At 43.4% G+C, this 24,514-nt stretch overlaps 1 protein-coding gene across 1 annotated transcript in view; it reads right to left on the bottom strand.

Annotated features, from left to right (window-relative positions):
• Positions 1–24,514, bottom strand: part of TTC14 (tetratricopeptide repeat domain 14) — a 70,283-nt gene that overhangs the window by 34,382 nt on the left and 11,387 nt on the right. Inside the window, exons 2-3 of the mRNA XM_069213091.1 lie at positions 13,685–13,812; positions 1,610–1,809 (exon numbers count right to left, since the gene is read on the bottom strand). Of these exons, the coding sequence (XP_069069192.1) occupies positions 1,610–1,809; positions 13,685–13,812 (328 nt within the window). The remainder of the gene's footprint in view (positions 1–1,609; positions 1,810–13,684; positions 13,813–24,514) is intronic.

Raw genomic sequence — 24,514 nt, 5'->3', positions numbered from 1 at the left:
TAAGTTACAGTATTCAGTTAAATGCACTTGATCATTGTTCTCACTTTCACTAGGACTAACAGCAACCCTGTTAGCGACTGTGCAAATTTACTACCAGTATTGGAAGAGTTGGGCTCAGAGTTGTTCAGACAGGATAAATGGGCTGGACTCTGCAAACTAGGTACAACCATGTGCAAACATAATTAGGTGTACCTTATGAATGGTTACTAACCAGTCACAGTAACTGTTAGCTGGTTGTGTAAACATTTTTAATAGCACTATGTAGAATGGAAAGCATCAAACTTCTTTGTTTGTCAACTAGTATAACTAATCCCCTTAAAAGCAAACGCTCGAGGGCAGACCTAGTTAAGCCACATAACTGTAGAGTTAGCATCACAAGGGTACTTGAACTCTAGCATCGGGAGCATTGTCTGAATTTATGTCCAAATCTAGTGGAAGTAGGAGAATTTTTTTAATAAAAAACAAACAAAAAAAATCGTAAGAATATTTGTAAGAAGTGCCAGTGTCAGTTTGAAGTAACAGCACTACTGTGCTGCAGGGGCTTTGTGACAAATGTCACAGGATGGTAAAAACAATCAGTTGCAAGAATCATGCATGATCATAGCCATAACTTCAGATTACGAATCACTAGAAAATAAAAATCTTACTTCTCTATAAATTCATTCCCCCTACCTGTACTCAAACAATCACTGGGGAGTTTAGACAAAGATCTAGCGGCATTGCTGTTAAGTGTAATCAATTACGCCAATTCAGATCATGTTTGTTGCTCCTACATCACTGCTTCGCGAAACAATTTTGATGCGTCCAGTGACTAAAAATAAACTACTGGGCACCTGAAATGGCCCACGGAGAAAATGGCAATGCTGCTGAGGCGAGTTTCTGGAGTCAGTTAATACTCATCATTTTTCAACTATTGTTTCTTTGTCTTTATGCCCCTGTGCAGGAACTGAGTGAGTTTCCCAATGCCATGGAAAATACTGAATAATATATTGAAGCTATCAGGCGTTGAAAACTGAGCAGCAGGAAAATTGCTACTCTATACCTGCGTTATGAAAACAAATGATCCTACCAGATTACAAAAGAAAAGTAAATTAGCTACGTAATTCTAAATTTCCCACATCTGACAATTGAGTAACTGTACTGATCTAAAAGCACTTTTGTTTTTAACAATCTTAAATCATATATGATACTAAGATAGGCAGATTATCAAATACTCGCACTCGCGTCAGCTCTATGAAGTAAGACAGACAGTTTGAAATGCATACACAAGTGAAAATGAAAGGAACGCCCTGCTTTCAACGTTGCTGCTCCGCACAAAATGGCACTGAAGTAAAACGTACTGTAATGCAAAAATCAATTTATGGTCCCATTCCAGAACTAATGATGGGCCTTCCCGGTAAGTCATTCCATTAATATGTCAAACTGTTCCCAGACGTGAGCACTCTGTTCCCAGACGTGAGCACTAAACAGAAGTGCAGCCATCACTGATTTATGGATACTTTTTTGGGTGTTATCGGCTCAGGGCAAATAATTTATAGACCTCAGGAAATGACTTTAAACTGCAACAAAATATTGCCTCTTCAATTGGCCTACTTATTTTGATACTTACAGATATTTCTAGTGGCAAGACATCCCGTAGAATTCCACTGCCCAGGCAGCTTAATATAATGAAAAATCCAAATTCACGAATCGAACTGATCCTTCCAATCACAACATCACCACGTTCAACATCTCTGAAAAACATCTCCCGCTTCTTTCTGCTGGGAACATCCATGAACTGTTCCAAGGGAGGCATTACTGCGTAGTAAGCTGCAATTAAAATTGACCACTATAAATTACATGCACAAGTTCATATTTTCAAACAAAAAAATCAATCTGTGAACCTTAGAACAACATTTCTGACACTTCCTATCAACTAGTTTAAGTTAGCTTCACATAGAAAACGGAAATATACAGCCAAAAAATGTAATATTAGGTTGGAAGGCTAGAGTGCATTTCAGTCATTATGTTAAGATGCCAACTTCGATATTCAGGGAGATGTGAACAAACTGGCATGGTAGCCGAGATAACTATGCAGAGTAAACGGATGCCTTCTTTATCTAGAGGCTGATGTTAGAATATGCTGCTAGACAGGAAGACTTGCGTAGTGAGTTGCACTTGGCCCACTAAATGTGGCATTTACTATTTAGGTGCAGGAAAAGATTCTCACTGCACAAACAAAATGATACAGGGGAGGAAGTCAAGTTGAGACAATACCCCTCTTTTCTGCTTGTGCTGTGATGCGTTGGACAATTGCATAGCATGTCCCTAGGAAGTATATGCATAAGACAACTAAAATAACAAACAAATAATAAACACTGGCAAAGGCAGTAGGTTTGATATTGTGTGGTGAATGCACATATATCCACAATTTCCATGCATACACTGACCTAGAGCTTACATTAATGTGCTGGCCCTGTGCATTAAAATATATCAATGGCCCCAAGCAATAACAAGTCAAAATGCTCAAAGGCAGCAACAAACAATTATTACAGGCACGGATGAGATTCAATGACACCCAGCAGCATTAAACACAAATGTCATTTTAGCCAGCAGTACGTTGCATTCTGGATTTGTAGCTTCAATCTCCACTTATGTGTTCACATTCCAGCTAAGAGCAGGCACTGAGTGTTCAGAGCCACAAATCCAACAGTGGATCAAAATATCACAATAAGGTCCATGCGGTTTACAATCTATTAAAGAAGTCCACCCCACTGGAAATCAACTGCTACTTTGTACATTCTGCATTTTACACCCACTGTCATTGAAGCATTCATTCATCCACCCACAGTCATTAACCCATCCGTCAGTCCACACCAAATATTGCATTCATCCAGTTAGGCAAACACATCCATCCATCGACACACCACATCATTCACTTAGCCAATGTTTTAGCCATCTGTAAGCCCCATCAGACTTAGGGTAGTTTACCCCAAAAACATGTTGCCTTCATATGTACTGTTCTGCCGAATTTGTTTTTGTAGGCTTTAAGACTCTGTGCAATTTACCATTACTATCAGTGCGAAAGTTCTTGTGCTCTCACCTTTAAACATGGTAAAATTTGCTTAAATCCCATTGGCTGATTTAATTTATTTGTAAGTCCCTTGTAAAGTGTTACTAACTGTACCCAGGGCCTGTAAGTTAAATGCTATTATAGCAGACCTGTTGCAATGCTCATGATCACCCACTTCGGTAGCCCTTTAAAACCAGTCTTAACCTGCCATTGCAGCCTGTGTGTGCAGTTTCTGTAATTTCAACCTGGCAAAATAAACCTTTTACCAGGCCTAAAAAACTCTTATTACATATAAATCATCCCTAAGGTAGGCTCAATATAGTTGATAGGGCAGGGTGCATTTTATTTAAAAACTTGGACATGTACCTTTAAGTTTAACATGCCCTGGTAGTGAAAAACTCCTAAATTTGTTTCTCACTATCTATAGGCCTACCTCTCCCATTGGACAAAACTGGGTTGCCTTATTCCATTTAGTAAGTGACAGATTTGGATTCAGAGCACGCAGGAAGATCTTATTTGGTGTCTAAGGAATGGTAATTTAAACCCCTCTTTACTGGTAAAGTCTGATTTTAAGTCACAATTTTGAAAACATCACATCTACAAAGTTGGCATTTTCTTGCCCTAACCATTTGACCCCTTCAACCTGTTTGTGGCTCACATGACTACGTATAGTTGGCCTTTATGGTGCACACCCTTTATTGTGATACTGTATGGGAGGAATACACACTGTTCAGCATAGGTTAATTTAGTGACCTGTGGCTGTGTCTGTTGCTTCAGCAAGGTTACACACCCTCAACGAACAACCCAATTTCTCACATCATCCATGTATAAACCAGAATCTGACTCAATCCATCCAAACGTGTGTATTGTTTGACTCCTTTTGTGTTTGCACATGCGTTTCTGTGTATGTATCTGCCTCAAATAAGCAAGACCCACTAACTCTGGCAATGACCGTTATCTTTATTTTCACTATGCATTATTTGTCTCTTTTGGACAGAAGCATCAATCAATCAATCATTGAATTTATAAAGCGCTCTACATACCAGTGAGGGTTTCAAGGCGCTGGGGGGGGGAGGGGGCTTGGGGGAGCTGCTGTTACTGATCGAAGAGCCAGGACTTGAGGAGTCTTCCGAAGGTGAGTAGGTCTTGGGTCTGTCGCAGGTTGGTGGGGAGGGTGTTCCAGGTCTTGGCAGCGAGGTATGAGAAGGATCTGCCACCGGAGGTCTTTCGTTGGATGTGGGGAACGGAGCGGAGCCGACGGGTGGGGGTGTAGAAGTTGAGGCTGTTGTTCAGGTAGGCTGGTCCAGTGTCATGGAGTGCTTTGTGAGCGTGGGTAAGAAGCTTGAAAGAAAGTGATCCTCTTGTCCATGGGGAGCCAGTGAAGGTGTCTCAGGTGGTGGGAGATGTGGCTGCGGCGGGGTACGTCGAGGATCAGCCGGGCGGAGGCGTTATAGATGCGTTGGAGGCAAAGTAGGTCTTTTGCTGGGATGCCTGTGTAGAGTGCGTTGCCGTAGTCTAGTCTGCTGCTGACGAGGGCCTGTGTCACCGTTCTTCTTGTTTGTCGGGATCCACTTGTAGATCCTACGGAGCATGCGGAGTGTGTCGTAGCAGGAGGAGGAAACTGCGTTGACCCGTTTAGACATGGTGAGGGAGGAGTCGAGGACAAAGCCCAGGTTGCGTGCGTGGTTGGTCGGTGTCGGTGGGGTTCCTAGTGAGGTAGGCCACCAGGAGTCGTCCCAGGCGGAGGGGGTGGGTCCGAGGATGAGGACCTCTGTCTTGTCCGAATTCAGTTTCAGACGGCTGCTTCTCATCCATTCGGCGATGGATTTCAGTCCCTCGTGGAGGTTGGTTTTGGCGGTGTATGGGTCCTTGGTGAGGGAAGAGGATGAGCTGGGTGTCGTCAGCGTAGGAGAGAATGTTGAGGTTGTGTTGTCGGGCCACTTGTGCGAGGGGGCCATGTAGATGTTGAACAGTGTCGGGCTGAGGGATGAGCCTTGGGGGACGCCGCCGCAGTTGATGTCAGTGGCTTCGGAGAGGAAGGGGGGAGGCGGACTCTCTGGGTTCTGTCAGAGAGGAATGAGATGATCCAGTCGAGGGCTTTTCCTTGAATTCGGTTTCGTGGAGGCGTGTTTTCAGGGTGCGGTGGCAGACTGTGTCGAAGGCGGCAGATAGGTCCAGGAGGATGAGGGCTGATGTTTCGCCGTTGTCCATTTGGCGCCTGATGTCGTCTGTGGCGGCGAGACGGGCGGTCTCAGTGCTGTGGTTCCGTCTGAAGCCGGATTGGGAGGGGTCCAGGATGTCATTGACTTCGAGGTGGCTGGTTAGTTGTGTGTTGACGATTTTTTCAATGACCTTCGCTGGGAAAGGGAGTAGGAAGATCGGTCGGAAATTCTTGAGGTCGTTCTGCCGTTGTCTTATTTTTTAGGTCTTGGGATTCAGATTCAGTAAGTATTCACCAGCTCACTCTTGAAAACATTTACTCTCATATTATTACCAATCAATGTGTTTATTACCAAAGCTGATAGCACCAGAGGTAGCAGGATCAGTATGCAACCAAGACACATCTTGGCAATCTCAGTAATTAGCCGACCAGGAGCCAAAACAGGGCTTCTCAAGCGGCATCCCACTGTGTTGTCATCTCTGGAAATTGCTAACAATGCGATTAACTCACATAGATAGCTTAATGTATTTACTGAAAAAAATCTTATGTCAACGCTCATCTGTAGTACTCACAGCTTTCAAATGAACACGTTCTTGTTTGCACAAGTTATTCCAGGGCATTAGTTTAATCATGGGTCTAAGCTACAGACACAACATATGGGGCAAGTCGGACAGTCAGTTCCTGGTATTAAAGATCACTCATTTTTCAAACAAGCATTGGGAAAGTCAATCCATCGTGCCTTTGCAACCTACTGGCATAAAAAATTGTTTGTAGCAACGCTGCACAGCACTGGCAATGCTGTGCAGTGTGTCTAAAGTTTTAAAAAAAAAAGCTTTTGAAGCAGCCTCTCAAGTTAGATCGGTAAATAAAAAACAAAAACATAAAAACAAACAAAAACAAAAACTTTGTGCATATTTTATTTTATTTTTAAAGGGAGCCTGGAGGAGGTGAGAACATAAGCGATGGAGAAGGGGGTGAAGTAACACAGGGGGGAGTGTGGGTGCTAAACAACACTGAACACAAAACCAACACAGAGTAGAAAATGTGGGGAAGCAACAAACGGCCCAGGTGGTGGGCAGAAAGGAACAATGGGAAGAAAGGAGGGCACAGATGGAGAAAGCAATATGGAGAGTGCTGAAAGCCAGTGGGGAGAAGTACACTGGGGAGCACAAAAGGAAATGTGGCAGGGAGAAGCACTCAATTGACAGAAGAACATATAGAACGCATGCGGAGTAATACGTTAGGGCAATAGCTCGAACACACAGGTACTCGTGGGGTGCTTAACATAAAAAAATGTGCTTGAAAAGCTAACAGTGGGATCAGAGATGCCAGCCAATGAAAGTGATGGTAAACAAAAATAGTAAGCAATGGATGGGCTCCAAGCCCTTAATTTCTTGAAAAACCACAATATGCCTCTCAGACAGCACATGGCTGTTCAGTAGGCTCTACCTAAAAAAGGGATAGTGAAGCCTTTCCCCTTTACCTTGTGCACTAGAAGTAGCTAGGTTTTTCTGATGTCAATTTAACTTCACCCCTCCCCCCCACACAAACTGCCATAATCTCTGTATAGAACTTTGTGTTTGAGCTGCCACTGCTCCAATATTGCAGTGCTTTGTAAAGTTCTGTCTGCTGCTGCACCTACATGCCATCAAATACCTAAACATATAAATACTTATTAAATATGTTTTTCAAGAAGGATCTCTGCCGCTTCAGTCCATGGAAGAGTCCACTACCCAGGAGGACGTCTCTGAAGTCAAGTGACAACATGTCAACAGGAGCCCACACAACCTCAATTGCTAATACATAAAGCCTAATCTTTTCTCATTATCACTGAACATCACCAACAGCAGTGCAGTCATCTTGAACCTTTACAGTAGTTCAGTGTGGTGAATGCCTGCTGCAGCCATATGCAGTGGTCTCTAGGTACAGAGTTCAAATCCAAGGCAGGCAGACTCAGACTTCCATTCCTCTAAGGTCGCTAAAACACAGTAACCATAACGGTGGTAATCACATCTATATAAAACAGGTTATATTTAATCGTTATACACGCAACTGCAGAGGCAGCAGATGTATTCTAATAGACAGAACAAACGGCACAGGTAGCAGCCGCATAGTGCAGCTCATCTCATACGCAGGCAGCACAGCAACCGCAGCAGTATTACGACGGTCACCGACACACATGCTTGTGGTAGAGCACAGACAGCACATGTGTAGGAGCCCTTCTCGCAGGCAAGGGACAACACATGTAACAAATGTGCAAGTTTCTCTTTTGCACGGCTCTCACACAAACCACAACTCGAGGTAGTTCTGCCTATCTTCCTCTCGATGCTAGATTCTGCTACAGAACAGTTACACCAGTGCAACTCAACTGCACAATCATTCACCCAGTTTCAAAGACGGTGGAATAGCCATGCTGTGCAGTATGAAGTTTGACAAGATCACAAATGACTGACCTCATCAACACAGCCAACACCAGGTATGCAATAGATCATAAGTCCCACAACCCATCTGTGACGCCTACAGTAGTGATAACCTATATAAAGACACACACGCTTGGCAGGCATGTTGCAAAAACCACTCTCCCACTACAAAAACAACTGTAGAGAAAATTCAACACTCCACACTAACGTACACTCACCTAAATGATAAAGGGTGAGCTCGGGACACCCCCAACACAATACCTTCTTGTGTTTCCCCACTTACGTTTGTTCTCTTTCGGAAGCTCCGTACATTATTGTTGTTGGATAACATACAATTTAGACCAGTGGTCTCCAAACTTCTTAATGCCGCGTCCCTCCAGTTGAAAAACAAAAATCTATGGGCCCCCCCCTCAGAATTTTTCACAAATATTTTATAAAGATGGCAATGTTTAAATATGTCCAGACCTATTTAAACATTGCAGTCAGGTGCTGTTACCTTTTTAAAAATGCAATAACATGCTTTTGTTTAAAACAAAGGCCTGTTATCTGTATAATGCTTCTTTTGGCCAGAGTTTGGCGCCCCCCCCTGGGACCACTTGAGGCCCCCCTAGGGGGGCCCGCCCCCCAGTTTGAAGACCTCTGATTTAGACAGTATAAACTATATATATATATATATATATATATATATATATATATATATATATATATATATATATATATATATATATATATATATATATATATATATATATATATATATATATCTTCATTTGTCATGCTGCTGTAAAGCTTTGCACACACATCTGAGCATGGGGGTCGAATATCTTTCCTCAAACCGTGCAGTAGGCGCCAAATTTGGTTTTGCCGGAACAACTTTGTAGGCAAAGCCTAATCCAACTGAAAGAGATTCCGAAATGTTGCTGATCTGGGCTATTCCCTGTATTACTCATTTAATTTACAAAGACCAACATGTTTTGATACGTCATTCACAACTTAACCCCTTTCAGCAGCACTATAGAAAGGGGGTTAGATTCTAAGAAGCCTTAGCTAAATTTGTTATAACCTGTGTCTGTTGACCCCTGGGAATTTACAACCCTTCTCAGGCGGTCAGCGATTATTAAAAAAATTAAGTAATAGCAAATGAAAAAGTATATATACATTAAAAAGCTAAATTGAAAACTTTGCAATTTCTGTAAATATGAAGAAATTCGAAAACGACAGACAAAAGTTAAGTTGAGATCCTCATCTTGATTTGAGGGAGCGCCACAATTACAGCAAACAGAATCTAGTATGGACAACTGGTGCTCTCAAATGAAGCACTTGTATGTGCCAACAAAAAGAAAATGTATTGGGGGAAAAAAAAGCACAATATGCTAGAGTCTAGCATATCACTTCGTCTTTTAAAGGTAAAACTACATTAGGTTAAAATGTTGATGTTAGCATATTATTGTGGAGTTAATAGAGTATAGCTGACTCCAATTTGTTCTTTGTGTTCTCCAATGATTAAAATCGGTTAGAGGCCTCTGAAATTAGCCTTGTTTTATTTCCTTAGCTTTGTCTAGTAACATAGTTGCGAATTAAATCAAATATGCCATAATTAGTGTATTTTTTTAATGTATACCAGTTTCTTATTGTTGTGTTTTCTTTAAAAGGTTCAACTCGTATACTTTGCTTCGGCTGGGGTCCTCGGCTTCCAGGAGTTATTCAGTGGGGGTCCTGAAAAGGTGAAGAACTGCTGCTGTACACAGCAGAAATAAGCAAGTTTAGTTCTAACAGCCACGGGTGCAAATATCACTTAAGACGAGAATTAAAGTGCTGAACGTTCAGATATATTGTTTTCTTGCAATGCTGTTTCGTACAGCTGTTACCAAAAGTCCCATGACTGACACTGGCTTTCAAACCTTACACTAGAGCAGTTGAAGGCACAATCCTGCATCAGACTGGAGTGCGATCTATGCAGCTTCAGTTTAAGGGGGAATAGTGATAGCACCAGTGAGCTCCCCTCAATTTTTCTGTATCTCTCCCCCAAGTGCTACTGACTCATGGATGCAGTTCCACTTTGTAAGGAAATGCCTCCTTGGCATGGTTACCCCCTGACTTTTTGCCTTTGCTGATGCCAAGTTATGATTTGAAAGTGTGCTGGGGCCTGATAACCAGGGGCCTGCTAACCAGGGGCCTGCTAACCAGGGCCCAGCACCAGTGTTCTTTCCCTAACCTGTACCTTTGTTTCCACAATTGGCACACCCTGGCATCCAGGTAAGTCCCTTGTAACTGGTACCCCTGGTACCAAGGGCCCTGATGCCAGGGAAGGTCTCTAAGGGCTGCAGCATGTCTTATGCCATCCTGGAGACCCCTCACTCAGCCCAGACACACTGCTTGCCAGCTTGTGTGTGCTGGTGGGGATAAAATGACTAAGTCGACATGGCACTCCCCTCAGGGTGCCATGCCAACCTCACACTGCCTACAGGTATAGATAAGTCACCCCTCTGCAGGCCTTACAGCCCTAAGGCAGGGTGCACTATACCATAGGTATACCATAGGTGAGGGCATAAGTGCATGAGCACTATGCCTCTACAGTGTCTAAGCAAATCCTTAGACATTGTAAGTGCAGGGTAGCCATAAGAGTATATGGTCTGGGAGTCTGTCATACACGAACTCCACAGCACCATAATGGCTACACTGAAAACTGGGAAGTTTGGTATCAAACTTCTCAGCACAATAAATGCACACTGATGCCAGTGTACATTTTATTGTGAAATACACCCCAGAGGACATCTTAGAGATGCCCCTGAAACCATATCCGACTACCAATGTGGGCTGACTAGTTTTAGCAGCCTGCCACAAACCAGACATGTTGCTGGCCACATGGGGAGAGTGCCTTTGTCACTCTGTGGCTAGTAACAAAGCCTGTACTGGGTGGAGGTGCCTCTCACCTCCCCCTGCAGGAACTGTAACACCTGGCGGTGAGCCTCAAAGGCTCACCCCCTTTGTTACAGCACCCCCAGCTAGTAGAGTTGCCCGCCCCCTCCGACCACGGCCCCACTTTTGGCGGCAAGGCCAGAGGAGATAATGAGAAAAACAAGGAGGAGTCACTGGCCAGTCAGGACAGCCCCTAAGGTGTCCTGAGCTGAGGTGACTCTGACTTTTAGAAATCCTCCATCTTGCAGATGGAGGATTCCCCCAATAGAATTAGGGATGTGCCCCCCTCCCCTCAGGGAGGAGGCACAAAGAGGGTGTAGCCACCCTCAGGGCTAATAGCCATTGGCTACTAACCCCCCCAGACCTAAACACACCCCTAAATTCAGTATTTAGGGGCTCCCAGAACACAGCAAGATAGATTCCTGCAACCTAAGACGAAGAAGGACTGCTGAGCTGAAAAACCTGCAGAGAAGATGGAGACACCAACTGCTTTGGCCCCAGCTCTACCGGCCTGTCTCCCCACTTCAAAAGAACTGCTCCAGCGACGCGTTCCACAGGGTCCAGTGACCTCTGAAGCCTCAGAGGACTACCCTGCATCTAAAAGGACCAAGAACTCCCAAGGACAGCGGCTCTGTTCCACAAAGACTGCAACTTTGCAACAGAGAAGCAACTTTTGAAAACAACACGTTTCCCGCTGGAAGCGTGAGACTTTGCACTCTGCACCCGACGCCCCCAGCTCGACTTGTGGAGAACAAACACTACAGGGAGGACTCCCTGGCGACTGCGAGCCCCTAAGTAGCCAGAGTTGACCCCCTGATCCCCCACAGCGACGCCTGCAGAGGGAATCCAGAGGCTTCCCCTGACTGCGACTACCTGCTTCAAAGACCCGACACCTGGTAAGGACACTGCATCCGCAGTCCCCAGGACCTGAAGGATCCGACCTCCAGGTGGCCCTCTCCCTTGCCCAGGTGGTGGCTACCCCGAGGAGCCCCCCCCCCCTTTGCCTGCAGCACTGAAGAGACCCCTTGGTCTCCCATTGAATCCTATTGCAAACCCGACGCCTGTTTGCACACTGCACCCGGCCGCCCCGTGCCGCTGAGGGTGTACTTTTTGTGCCGACTTGAGTCCCCTCCGGTGCCCTACAAAACCCCCCTGGTCTGCCCCCCAAAGACGCGGGTACTTACCTGCTGGCAGACTGGAACCGGGGCACCCCCTTCTCCTTTGAAGCCTATGCGTTTTGGGCACCACTTTGACCTCTGCACCTGACCGGCCCTGAGCTGCTGGTGTGATAACTTTGGGGTTGCTATGAACCCCCAACGGTGGGCTACCTTGGACCCAACTTTGAATCCTGTAGGTGGTTTACTTACCTGTAAAACTAACAAACACTTACCTCCCCCAGGAACTGTTGAAAATTGCACTGTCTAGTTTTAAAATAGCTTGTTGCCATTTGTGTGAAAACTGTATATGCTATTTTGCTAATTCAAAGTTCCTAAAGTTCCTAAGTGAAATACCTTCCATTTAAAGTATTGTTTGTAAATCTTGAACCTGTAGTTCTTAAAATTATCTAAGAAAATATATTTTTCTATATAAAAACCTATTGGCCTGGAATTGTCTTTGAGTGTGTGTTCCCAACAAATGCTTAACAATACCCTCTGATAAGCCTACTCCTCGACCACACTACCACAAAATAGAGCATTAGAATTATCTCTTTTTGCTACTATCTTACCTCTAAGGGGAATCCTTGGACTCTGTGCATGCTATTTCTTACTTTGAAATAGTACATACAGAGCCAACTTCCTACACAATTGTACTGTGTTCTTCTAGCTTGTACTTTTGACACAAAGTGAAAACAGCAGAGTGCCTCAAAAAATACATAGGATCCCCTACTGCTACAATGGCTGTGCCCCATATTCTAGCCGAAACGGCAACTGCCAACTCTTGGCACGAACTGCAGAGCATGTGTATGTTCCAAACACAAATACCCAGGCTGGATGGGCTTCTCCCTGCCTGCACCGTGTCTTTACTCGTGCACCACAATTGCAGCAAAAGACTCCTGAGGCCAAGCCATTGCACCAGCTTAGGGCCAGTCAGCCATACCTTGCAGCAGTCTATAGACAACTGTCTCTGGTGATGGACTTCCTTATTGAAACCGATGTAAAGAGCAAAAATGCCATCACTCATGGTGATTGACACTCCACTCAGCAAATGTATGTCCTGTTGTCTAATCCACACTGCCCAGAATCCAATGACAGGCAATGATTGATGGATCTGGAATAGTCATTATTTGTTTGTCCTACTGTACAGCTCATAGCTGAAGAGGGCTGGCCTTTTGCATCTTTTCTGTTTATTTATAGCAATAAGTGTGATGAATGGCCATACACATCAAACCTAGAAATACTTGGTTTTTAAGATGGGGTTCATGTGTGAAAGTAGGGGGTACAGTAAACTGGATGCTGCTCTCCTTGTGAAAAGCAGTTTTAGCTGGTAAAGAAGATCATGTGACATTTAGGTCTGTGCTTCATTTTTGGATCTGGAAGTAACCACTTGCACTTTTGTCACAAGAGGACCAGACGCAAACATCTAGTACATACAATAGTGATACTTCATTAAGCCATGGAGTTTCATAGCGCTTTGACAGTAATCACGAGGAATCTTATTTTTATTGAAGCGTGGACAACTATTACAAATTAGCCATCAATGGGAAAATAATTGAAAGGTTACAGGATGTGGTAGCACCTAAAAACGGTTTTATTGTTGCTCGAGTGAGAAATTAGAGAACTTGCCCTATTGTACTGCCCGCTGACAATGAAATATGTGAATCCATTTTAGAAGAAATTCATCCGAATAAAGAACTGCATGTAATTTTGATACAATATCTACTCTCGATTCTCCTGTACATATACATATGCTACAGGACACTGCGTTTAAAGTGCATGATGCACAATGCAGAAGTGGTTCAAATGGAATTTTAAACTCACATGTTCTGGGAAAAATATGAGGTCCAATAGTGGGTGATTAAATCAATGTTTGAAAAACATCATAGTAACATTATTGGTTGGTCAAAGAGCTCAATACATATTTCTTTCAAGTACACGTTTGTTTGACATACGTTTACCAAATTATGCTAGTTACCTTCTGTCTCTTCATTTTTTTCTGTTACTGATATTGTGTTTGGCTTCCACGAAAGAGAAAAAAGGAGATCTGCTTTTCTTGCAATGAACTGTTGCACGTCTATGTTATCCACTCTTCTCTCTCGCTTACTGAAATGGCAAAAAGATTCATTAATATCTGGATCGCAGCATGTCTCATCTAGCATCTTATAAGTCATACAATAAACAAAGAAACCTACCACCCTAAATCCGAACACCAGCTGGGCAACAAGTGTCAGCTGGTGCCATGTTGGGACCACATTTAGTTAAAATTATTCACTGGTACGTAATAAATAACATTTAAGATATCAAATACAACAAGCCGAAGGAGACACAGTATATTGAAGGCGACAGGCTAGTGGACAAGATGCTGACTATTCTATGTGGAGACCTGGTTTCTAATTCTATGTCAGGACCGGAGGCTCCGATTATGCTTTCTCTTTCGTTTACTGTCCCAAACAGCAGCTAATCACATAACAGTAAACAAAAAACTTCAATACTCTGATACCCAGAGTATAGTCACATGGTCCAATAATATCTCAGGACCTAGACCCATAAAAGCCAAGACCTCGACAGTCACTACCTCTTTCTTTGCTGCTCCACAGCAGATAAGTACATATTATATTTTCCTTACGATTTATTGTGTTTAGCATTGTGTGAGAACTTTATTGCTTTATTTTGTTTAGCGCTTTCAGCGCGCGTGTGTGCTTCTATTTACTCGCGCCATTTGGCCGAGTTTATTTTCTGTGGAGCGGGAGCAGACTATGCGCTAATTGCGTAGTCCTTTTTCCATTTCGGTGATTGTGTTGTGTTACGAGTAAGCCGGCTTTTTCCCCTTTCATACTGTGCTGCCTAGACACCCTACAGCAGTGCTTAGGGTTGTATAAATCGAAAAGGCTCAGCCTAGAGTGCTTTTCTTATCCAGGCTGCTCCCTCCACATTTTACTTAGAAACGTTTTTGTTTGGTCTGGCAGATGTTTTATGCACTCCCCCTTTGAACTCCTGAATTTATATTAATTTTATATTAACTTATAGAGAAAATTACTCTTGTTTCAGGAGAATGGCTCAATGGCAGGGCGAAGAATCAGGATATTATCCTGAAGATAATTTTGACCAGCTGCAAATGAATCTGGTCGAAGCCCTTGACACTAGGGTACAGCAATCTGTTACTGACGCCCTCGTGAAGGCGTTCGGTCCTTTTTCAGGTCAGCTGCTTGATTATGCTTGTAATCAAGGTTGGATGCCGGGACTCCCAGCCCCTTCTTTCTGATCATCCTAAACCCAAGGACAAGGGGAAACAGAGTGATTCCACAACCTCTGCTATCAGGCTGATGCCTTTGAGAAATTACGCTGCAACAGAACCGGCGAACACAACTATGGCAGTAAAACGGATGCGGATACCCCTTTGTCCTCTAATAACTACGCCTCTTCTGACTCAGATGACCCAGATGTGCCAGGGCCCAGCAAAAAATCCAAAAGACATTTGTTTCCTCCCAAGGTTTTGGATTTTGACCTCACTGATATTGTTCACCATAGGAGTCTAACTGGGTTCCTCCTCCTGAGGTGGCCAATTACGTGCAATCCCATTTGCGTAAAAGTTTTGACAAAGAGGTTCACGCTCGTCTCCGGGCCGAATGTCCCAGACCTGATTTAGATGGGAAAGTGGCTGACACTCCTGAAGTGGATCCCACTGTGGTGATGTTTATGCAAAAAAAATCTAAGGACCCAAAAAAGGGTTTAGACAGAGCTTGGCGTAATTGCCAAGATAAACTTTTGGACATGTCTGGCCCACTCACTAAAATCCATGAGCTAGCCTTCCACTCTAAGGCATCTGGTATGGAGGTAGACACTGATATCCCTATTGGATGGGCACAGAGGGCTATTTACCAGCTGGGCAATGGTAACTGTGCTATTTCAACCGAGCGCAGGTGGACTTTTTTGATGCGCATTGGCCCTAAACTCAATGATCTGTCTACTTCTGAAGCAGGTCCTGCTGCGGATAGGATGTTATTTGAAGCACCTGTCGTAAAGGAACTATCAAGATTTTGCTCTGCCTATTCTTCCCTTGACAAAGCCCAGATGTCCCTCAAAAAGGTCTTTAAGCGCAGCCTTTTTCTCAGGGCCAGTCGTTATGGGGGGCGCATGCCCGGCCGAGGAGCCTTCTCGAACACTAAAGTTTACTATCCCAGAGGTAGAGGAGGCTGGTATGGAGAACCTGCGGCGACCACCTCCCGCCCCACCCATTCTCGTTGCGGGCGTTCCAGATTCAGCAGGGGTCCCAGACGGGGACAACAAGGTGCAATCCAGGACGCAGGATATTCTGGTAAGTGTTATTCCCTCTTCTCAAGTGCCTTTGGGGGGCAGGGTCAGTTCATTCCTTCACAACTGGAAACTGATTTCTGGGGATCCTTGGGTTCTTCAAACAGTGAATGGTACCAGACTGGAGCTTTTCAGTACCCAGAAACAAATTCAACCTCCCGCTCCAATGTATTTTTCCCTAGCAGATCTGTCCATTATAGATCAAGAAGTACAATCCCTGCTGGACAAGGGAGCTGTGGAGTTTTCGGCCCCTCGTCCAGGGGGTTTCATTAGCCCGGTTTTTCTTGTGGACAAGATTGTTTTAAATCTCAAAGAGTTCAATGGCTGGGTTTTATACAGGCACTTCAGAATGGAAGGGATTCACATGTTGAGGGACATTCGGTTGGAAGGAGATTGGATGGTTCGTCTGGATCTGAAGGGCGTTTACCTTTCAATTTCGATTTTTGCGCCTCACCAACGGTTCCTCCAGTTTCTGTGGAGGGATCATTCTCTAGAGTTCAAAGCTCTTCTCTTCGGCCTGTCGTCTGCCCCTTGGTGCATCACAAAGCTGTTGAGACCAGTAGTAGAGTCGCTTCGTGCCAAAGGGTTCGGTTGATAACTTATCTGGACGATATCTTGCTGACGGGCTCATGATCCTCAGACTCTCTGGAGTCATTTGTCGTGGACTATTCAGCTGTTGCAGGATATGGGATTTATCATCATTGTGCAGAAGTCAGTGTTGAATCCTTCCAAGTTTTCTGGGTTTTCAAATAGATTCAGTCCAGGCCCAACTCATTCTGCCCTCTCCCAAGATTTGCAATATCAAACGGGAATTGAGGTCAGCTTTGGCCAACCAGACAGTGTAATTGAGGGCCATTGCCAGGATAGTGGGGCTTCTGGCCTCTTTCATTCAAGCCATTTTCCCGGCTCCCCTTCATTACCAGGCACTCCAGAGGTTAAAAATTCAACATCTGCACAAGGGCCTTTCCTACTCGGAACAGATCCCCTTAACCGAGGAGGTACAGTCGGAGATCCTTTGGTGGTTGAACCATATGGAGGCCTGAAATGGCAAAGTCATATTCAGTTCTCTCCCGGACGTAGTAATAGAATCGGATGCCAGCCAGTGAGGCTGCGTAGCACGCTGTGGACCGATTACGACAGGGTGGGGGGGGGGGATGGGGGGGGGGGGGGGAGCGGTCTCACTGGTCTCAGGCAGAGAGGAGTCTTCACATCAATTGTCTAGAACTTTTAGCGGGTTCCTTTGAAATAAAGAGTCTCTCTCCCCTCAAGGGGGATTGTGGTATCTTAATGAGGATGGACAACATATCAGCAGTGAGATATGTCAACAAGCTGGGGGAACTCAGTCCAAAATGTTGGCGGAGATAGCAAAGGAATTTTGGCATTCCTGCCTTCTTCACTGCTTGTGTGTCACAGCAGTGTATCTCCCGGGGGCTCAACACACCATTGTGGACTGTAACTCCAGATATTTGAGGGACGCCAGTGACTGGAGATTGAATCAGGATCTCTTTCACCAGATTATTCTGGAACGGGGTCCTTGCGACAGATCTTTTTGCCTCACGTCCCAATTTCCAGATTCCGATTTTCTTCAGCTAGCGTCCAGATCCGGTGGCACTGGCGACAGATGCCTTCCTTCAGGATTGGAGACAATTTCGGGGATATGCCTTTCAGCCATTTGTGATGATTCCCAGGGTGTTAGCACATTTGAGAAGACAAAAAGTAGAGATTGTGTTTCTAACCCCTCTTTGGAGGGCTCAACCTTGGTTCCCTGTAGCTCTGCAATTAGCTTGCTCTCCTCCTCTTCTCATTCAGCCTCGTCGGAAACTGCTGATGAGTCCGGAGGGCCTTCAACATTCCTTGGTTCTGTCGAACCAACTTTGGTTGATGGTTTGGATGGTTTCACGGCGAGATGGAGTTCCCAAGGCATTTCGCAAGAAGCTGCAGATTTCATCAACGAGCCTGGTCTTCAGGCACGCATTAGCGGTATGCTTCAGCCTGGCGGAGATGGGCCAGTTGGTGTGCTAGACGGAGTATCTATCCCATGGGGTCGGATGTTGACATGACTGAACTTTCTAGCAGAACTTGCGAGTTCGAGTCTTGCCTATCGTACCGTGAATACATTTAGGTCAGCTATTTCTGCAGGTCATTGTCAGGTAGAAGGTAAGCCAGTAGGGGAGCAGCCTCTTATCTGTAAGGTGATGAAAGGGATTCATATGACGTCTCCTCCTCAATCTAGATATACTTCCCTTTGGGAAGTAGATGTAATTTTTACATTTTTGGATAAATGGCCTTCTAACCGTTATCTGTCTAGGAAACAAATTTCAGCAAAATTAACTATGTTACTTTGCCGTATTTCTTGTAAACGTGTTTCAGACGTTGGAGCTTTAGCCTTAGCGGGCAGAACCTATTCGCCAGATGGAGTTACATTTAATATCACCAGAAGAACAAAGACCAATTGCAGGTTGGTAACATACCCTAGATTTCCTGGTTATGAACATTTGTGTGTTGTTCAATGTTTGAAAGATTATGAAATTGCTACTGTTGACATCAGACAAGATGTTAAAGGTCAGTGACATAGAATAAGAAAATTCTAGCTTACGCGTCAAGAATTCTCAATTCTATTAAGGACACGGAGGCGAGGATTATCCCACCCTTATTCTAGTATGCAACAATGGAGTTTTGTTTAATATAAATGATATCATTCAATGGAGATGGTGATATGTATGTTTTTCCCCGCCCTATAGTATAATGACAATATAGTGATTTTGAGTGGATGTTTTCTCCAACAAAGATATTACTGCAATTCTTTATCTTCTTTAGGAGCGGATCAGAGGACTCTGATTTTTTGATTTTTCATCTCTTGTGCTGAAGGAAGACTAGTTCTCGAACTTCCTGTTTCCAGAGGACCTGGTTGAAGTTGTAGTTTCTTCTGGTCGCTTTTGGAGCCAAGACCGTGTTGTTGAACTCCAGATGGGTTTTTCCCTTGACTGTTACTCTGTAACGAGTTTTGTTTCCTTTCGTGTTTGGTTATTATCTGACTGTTTCACAGAAAGAGGAAGTGACTGTCAAGGTCATGGCTTTTATGGGTCTAAGTCCTGAGATGTTATTGGACCATGTGACTATACTCTGGGTATCATGGGTATTGAAGTGTTTTTGTTTACCGTTATCTGATTGGCTGCCGTTTGGAACAGTAAAAGAAAGAGAAAGCATAATCCTCATCTCTGTGTCCTTAATAGAATTGAAAGTTCTTGACGCGTAAACTCGAAATTTTTATATCCCATCTCTGGCATATGAATGCATATTGCGGGATTTAAGGCAAAACACTTTAATCTTCCTGTGCCTAAACCAAAAGCCATCTTCCTTTTCATGTCACTTTTCTGGTTTCCCTCCTGTTCAGCACACTGAAGCAACCGAATGAAGATCTAAGCGCTATGAACATGCAATTACTTTTTTGCAGGACTATGCTTTTGCTCACTTTGTGAAAAAAACGTAGTAAATAGTGGCTTTTTTTTAAAAATTTTAGCCACACAGTTTCGCATACTGGTTTTTCTGCAAACTTCCACGAAAAAACGTGCAACTTAATATTAAGACAGAGAATTGCCTTGTGTTCTCTGTGTAGGGCATGTACTACAGTCCTGGGTGTCTGAACTAAATGTGTATCTGGAATCCAGACTTCAGTGAGTCAAAAAACTTTATTCAACTACTAAAAATCATAAAAGCACACAATCAAGAAGTAAAAAAGCGTAAATAACAATATAATATAGAATTAGATAGATAAAAACAGATAAAAATACATATTAAGAATAAAGTTAAAAAAGACATTAAAAACAGGGATGAAAAATCATTTCAACTCCCATAACAAGGGCCCAATATTTTGATCTGGGCAAAGACTTACTAATCCTACTGGCCCCTATCAGGAAGCTTGCAACATTAAAACAGATACAAGGGCTAGTTAACATTTGTAAATACATCAGTACAGGTTTAGCCTGTACAAATAAATGATCCCTGAGCAAAGGGAAAAACGTACTTACACCGCACTACTCTGTAATATTCACAAAAGAAGACCAAATTAACCATGTCTTGTGGGGAAAAGTCATCACAGGGGCAAGGACCTCTCTCTTCAATCTTGTGCTTACCCTCAGGAACCGCAAGCGACTAATGTAAAAGATTACATCTAAAACCCGTCAATAGTGAGTGATGCTGCGACGACGTAACAGTAACCAAATAGGGCTCCATCAGGGAGTGCGGATATTATCATAATATAAGAGCTAACAGTGGGTTTAATAAGTTCTCGCATCTCCCTTTCAGTCTTAAACAAAAGAATAAAATGCTGCCTTGTCCAAATCAGATCCCTCTTTGTTATAACGTGCAGATTCTCAAATAACTCAGGGCACCCTGATTTCTGAGTAACTTCCTTTCTATATTTAAACCAAGAGATATGCAGGACTTTATCTAGTGTTAAAAAGTCCTTTATAATGGCCCTGTTAAGGTCAAGCACTGGATTATACTGCACCCTAATCCATCTAAGGAGGGAACGAGGGCTGGTTGATCAGAAATATACCCAAGCCTCAGGTCCTCATATATATATATATATGATATATGTTGGTACAGACTGTGGAACCATCAATAATTCCCTTAAAAAAGTATTCTCCACTGTCTGAATTTCCTTCATATTTAAAAAAAAAAAAAAAAAAAGGTCACTACTGTAAGTCGCAACTGGGACACATTTGCCCTGATAAACCTTAACAGGGGCCAGAATCTGTTTCGCACCCAATTTCTGGGCAAAATCTAGTGTTGCCGGTGTCGCTAGTGAAAAGACATTCCTTTTCACCCTTAATTGTGGACCCAATTAACCTTTTTCATCAAAGAAAACACCCAGGTATTAAAAAGTCAGAACCCCAAACCAGTCCCTTGACCCCCCCCAACACACGCAAATAGACTTTTTCTGGGGTTTCCTAGTTCCAACAACCATAGTGTGAGACTTAGAGTAATTAGTACCCAAATCAAGATTGCTCGTAAATACCACAAACAAGTCGACCAGCTGTTGCACACCTTTTGCTGTCCTATCAATTAATACTGTGTCGTCCGTATAAAGAAGGGCAGGTACTAAATGTGAACCAACCCTTGGGATGTCTTTACAAGCTACACTCAAGTCATATTCCAACTTATTAATGTATTAAATAAATAAACAAGCATTTGCAATGCAATGGGTATCGCATTTGCTCGAGTTAGAGCTATTAGCATTGTAAATTCCTAACTGGACTTTTCTTGCCACATAAATTGAAAAGTAAAAAACAGTTGACGGAAGCAAGCCGATTCAAAGAGACATGGCCACCTCAAGCATGAGCACGAAGGAGACACACAAAAAGAAAAAGAAGTTTGCTCGCAGTCAAACGTATCAGCAATCATCCATGTAACAGGGGCAGTCTGCAGGGTGGTAACAAAACCGCCCCAAGGATGGACACACGTAAAACGTTTACCACTGATGATAGAGGATTTTCGAAAGGCAAGCCTACAAAATGAGTAAAAGTGATGGGCATGCGGTGGGCGTGGTTAAAAGCCCACAATACTTAGAACAGGTCAAAGCGCTTGCGTGCTCGACCTAATAAGGGGCCAGGATACAGCCTTGTCTCGCCACCTATAAAAACTCACAGATTCCGATAAGTGCCCTTCCTGTTCATATCTTATGTTAGCGGCAAGACCCTGGTGCAGATCAGAGAAGAGAAACACTAGATTTCTCTCCATTCCGACATCTATTAGCATCCTCCCCAATTAAGCTCTATTTACATGATCCAATGCGGAGGTAAGGTCCATAGGTGCCCAGGGGTGTGGAATTTAATAAAATATCTACTTGTCCATGGGACAGATTGCTTCTTAAATCTACTTGTCCTGTAAAAATAATCTACTAGTCCCTTTGGTGCTGGGTAGTGCAGTGACAAATTATGCAGCAATCTCATTATGTAAGAGCTCTGATAATAGCTTCTCGGATTATGTCAGGGTTACTACTATACTATGGCTTGAATATTTGAAATTTCAACCCCTACTATACAAATTTCCTTATTTTACTACCTTTCGGTAGATCTACATACTGGGGCTGGAGGAAGCAGTAAGCAATAGTTCCAGGGCTGGAATGGCTTTGAGTCTGCAAACCTACTAACTTGAATGTTTTAAGGATTTTCTACAGCTCTTCTCTAATCCTTTCCCATAATGAGAAAGATTGGAAAATTACTCTTGACAGGGCAGAAGTAAAAGTTCTTCCAAAGTTTGGAAAAAAGTGGTTGGAGGGAGAGTGAACTTGTAAACGCACAATAGATTTTCACATGAGCAAATCTACACATGCATATTTGCTTGTGCTAAAATACACTTCACAAATATTTTCTAGAAGTATGATTTCCTGGTCTACTTCCGTAAATTCTTTTGAATTGAAGGCATATACCATGGGTGCACTTTTGTGACTTTCTTTAAGAATTGGATCCCTAATTAGGTCTGGCATGAACATAGACATTTTATTTTTATTACACTTCTATGTCTCTCTCTATCTATCGGCTGCCTTTACTGTGAGTGATCGCATTTCTGCTCTTCTACTAGGAGCATATTGGCCCACAAAGTACTTTTGTTCAGTGCCAAAAAAAACCTGTGGCAATCAGTGGCCTAACAAAACTGGAATGGCCCCCCCTGCAAAGGACATGGAGGGCCCCTCCCTCCAGATTCACTCAGGGCAAGTGCTGTGCTGTCTTTGTTATGCAACTGGTGGCAATGTGTGCTTTTTGAGACCAAAAACTTTGTTTTCTTTTTGCCAGTGTTTGTTACAATGGTGAGGGCCTGGCAGCTCTTCCAACAATAAAGTGTTACAAAAGCCATGTCAGAATAAGACACGATTGACAAAACCAAAAGAGTACAATGAACCCTTCTTTGTCACTGTATATTTCCCCACAATCAGTTGTAAGTTCCATCATTTGTCCAAAGTGCCCTTACTGGGCCTGAATCCATATTGAAGACCAGAGATCACATAGTTAACCTGTTCTATCCACTGACCTGGATAGAATAACTTTACTTATGACCTTAATGGTCGTAGCTATGAGGATGCTGGGACAATAACATTTTGGATCCGATCCTGACCACCTCTGAAAAATGGGAACGATAATGGCTTTAGACCAGGTTTGCAGAATCCCTTGGCTACAATCCACAATACCAACAGGAGTTGAAAGTTTTAGCCCAAATCTGAGGCACTACTTTAAACAGATAAGCTGGCACCACATCAGGGCCAGTGGCCTTCCCTTTGGGCATTGTTATAATTGCAGCAAATACCGCCTCTTCACGCAGCCCAAGTAAATAAGGGCCATATGTACGAACACATTTTCCCCATAGACACAGAATGGGCAAAACTGCTTGCTACATCTGGCCCTAAGTCACAAGCCGATCGGCCTGGTCCAAAAACTGGGTCTCCTCCCCAGGGTGATCATACAAACTCTGAAAATACGAAACCCAAACTTCAGGGAGAATTACGCTCTCCATGGTATCAATTCCACAATCCTTAAAAAGGGTCAATTGAACACAATAGGCCTCGTTAACATATCCCAACTGACATTTATGCACATTAAAATCCCCAAGAACAATCACAGCATATGGTCCATAGTGCTCTTCTCGATACAATTCAAGAAATTTCTTCAAACCATTGGAGGTGCTCATTTTAGTGTGTCTGCAGAAAAGAATTATAAAAAATTAATAACTTTGAGACTAGAGGCTGTTTTAAAGTCCAACTCTACCATTAGCAAATTCTCAGAGTCTGAATCAATTAGACTAGGGGTGTATCGGATGTTTATAGAAACATGAGTAAGTAACCCCCACGTGCTTTACCATGATTGAATAGGAAGGCGGGAAGAAAAAAAAAAAAAAAAAAGGAGGAAAACTCATCTATAAAAAATGAGTTGGATACATCCTAGGTTTCCCGTAGGTTACTATCTGATATGCACAAATAAAATGTAACCAACTTGCATCATCTTTTTTTTTTTTATTATTAAGACCGGGTGTGTTCCACCAATTATTTGCATCAAACTGCTTTGATTGAATTTCTGCTCCGTCTTGACACAACCATAACCTACTACACTACAATCGTCAATCTGAACCCACCGTGAACTGACCCTACTCCAGGGGCAAACTTCCGTAAATACGTCCGCGGCACATCTAGATGGAAGTCAATCACTACTATCCAGAACCCCCAAGGGTTGATATCTATTTCTCAATTCCAGTGGCGGCACAATGTCCTTATTGTGTGAGGCGACTATTGCTCTATTATGGGGGCACATAAACCTGTGACCCCCTGACTTGTCTTCCTGAGCAGGTGGATAGAAAAAAACCCAAGGAAAGCACTTGGACACCAGTCCCTCAACCCTTCTCTGCCACGTTCTGAAAAATCAATTGTCTAGCAATTTCTGATTTCCTGAAATACAGTCACCAACACAATGCTTCTTCTTTTCAAAACCCAGCCAATCCATCC

This window comes from Pleurodeles waltl, chromosome 11, assembly GCF_031143425.1.
Source record: "Pleurodeles waltl isolate 20211129_DDA chromosome 11, aPleWal1.hap1.20221129, whole genome shotgun sequence".
Taxonomy (NCBI): domain Eukaryota; kingdom Metazoa; phylum Chordata; class Amphibia; order Caudata; family Salamandridae; genus Pleurodeles; species Pleurodeles waltl.
The sequence above is the reverse complement of the archived record's forward strand: the minus strand, read 5'-3'. Positions and strand labels throughout refer to the sequence as shown.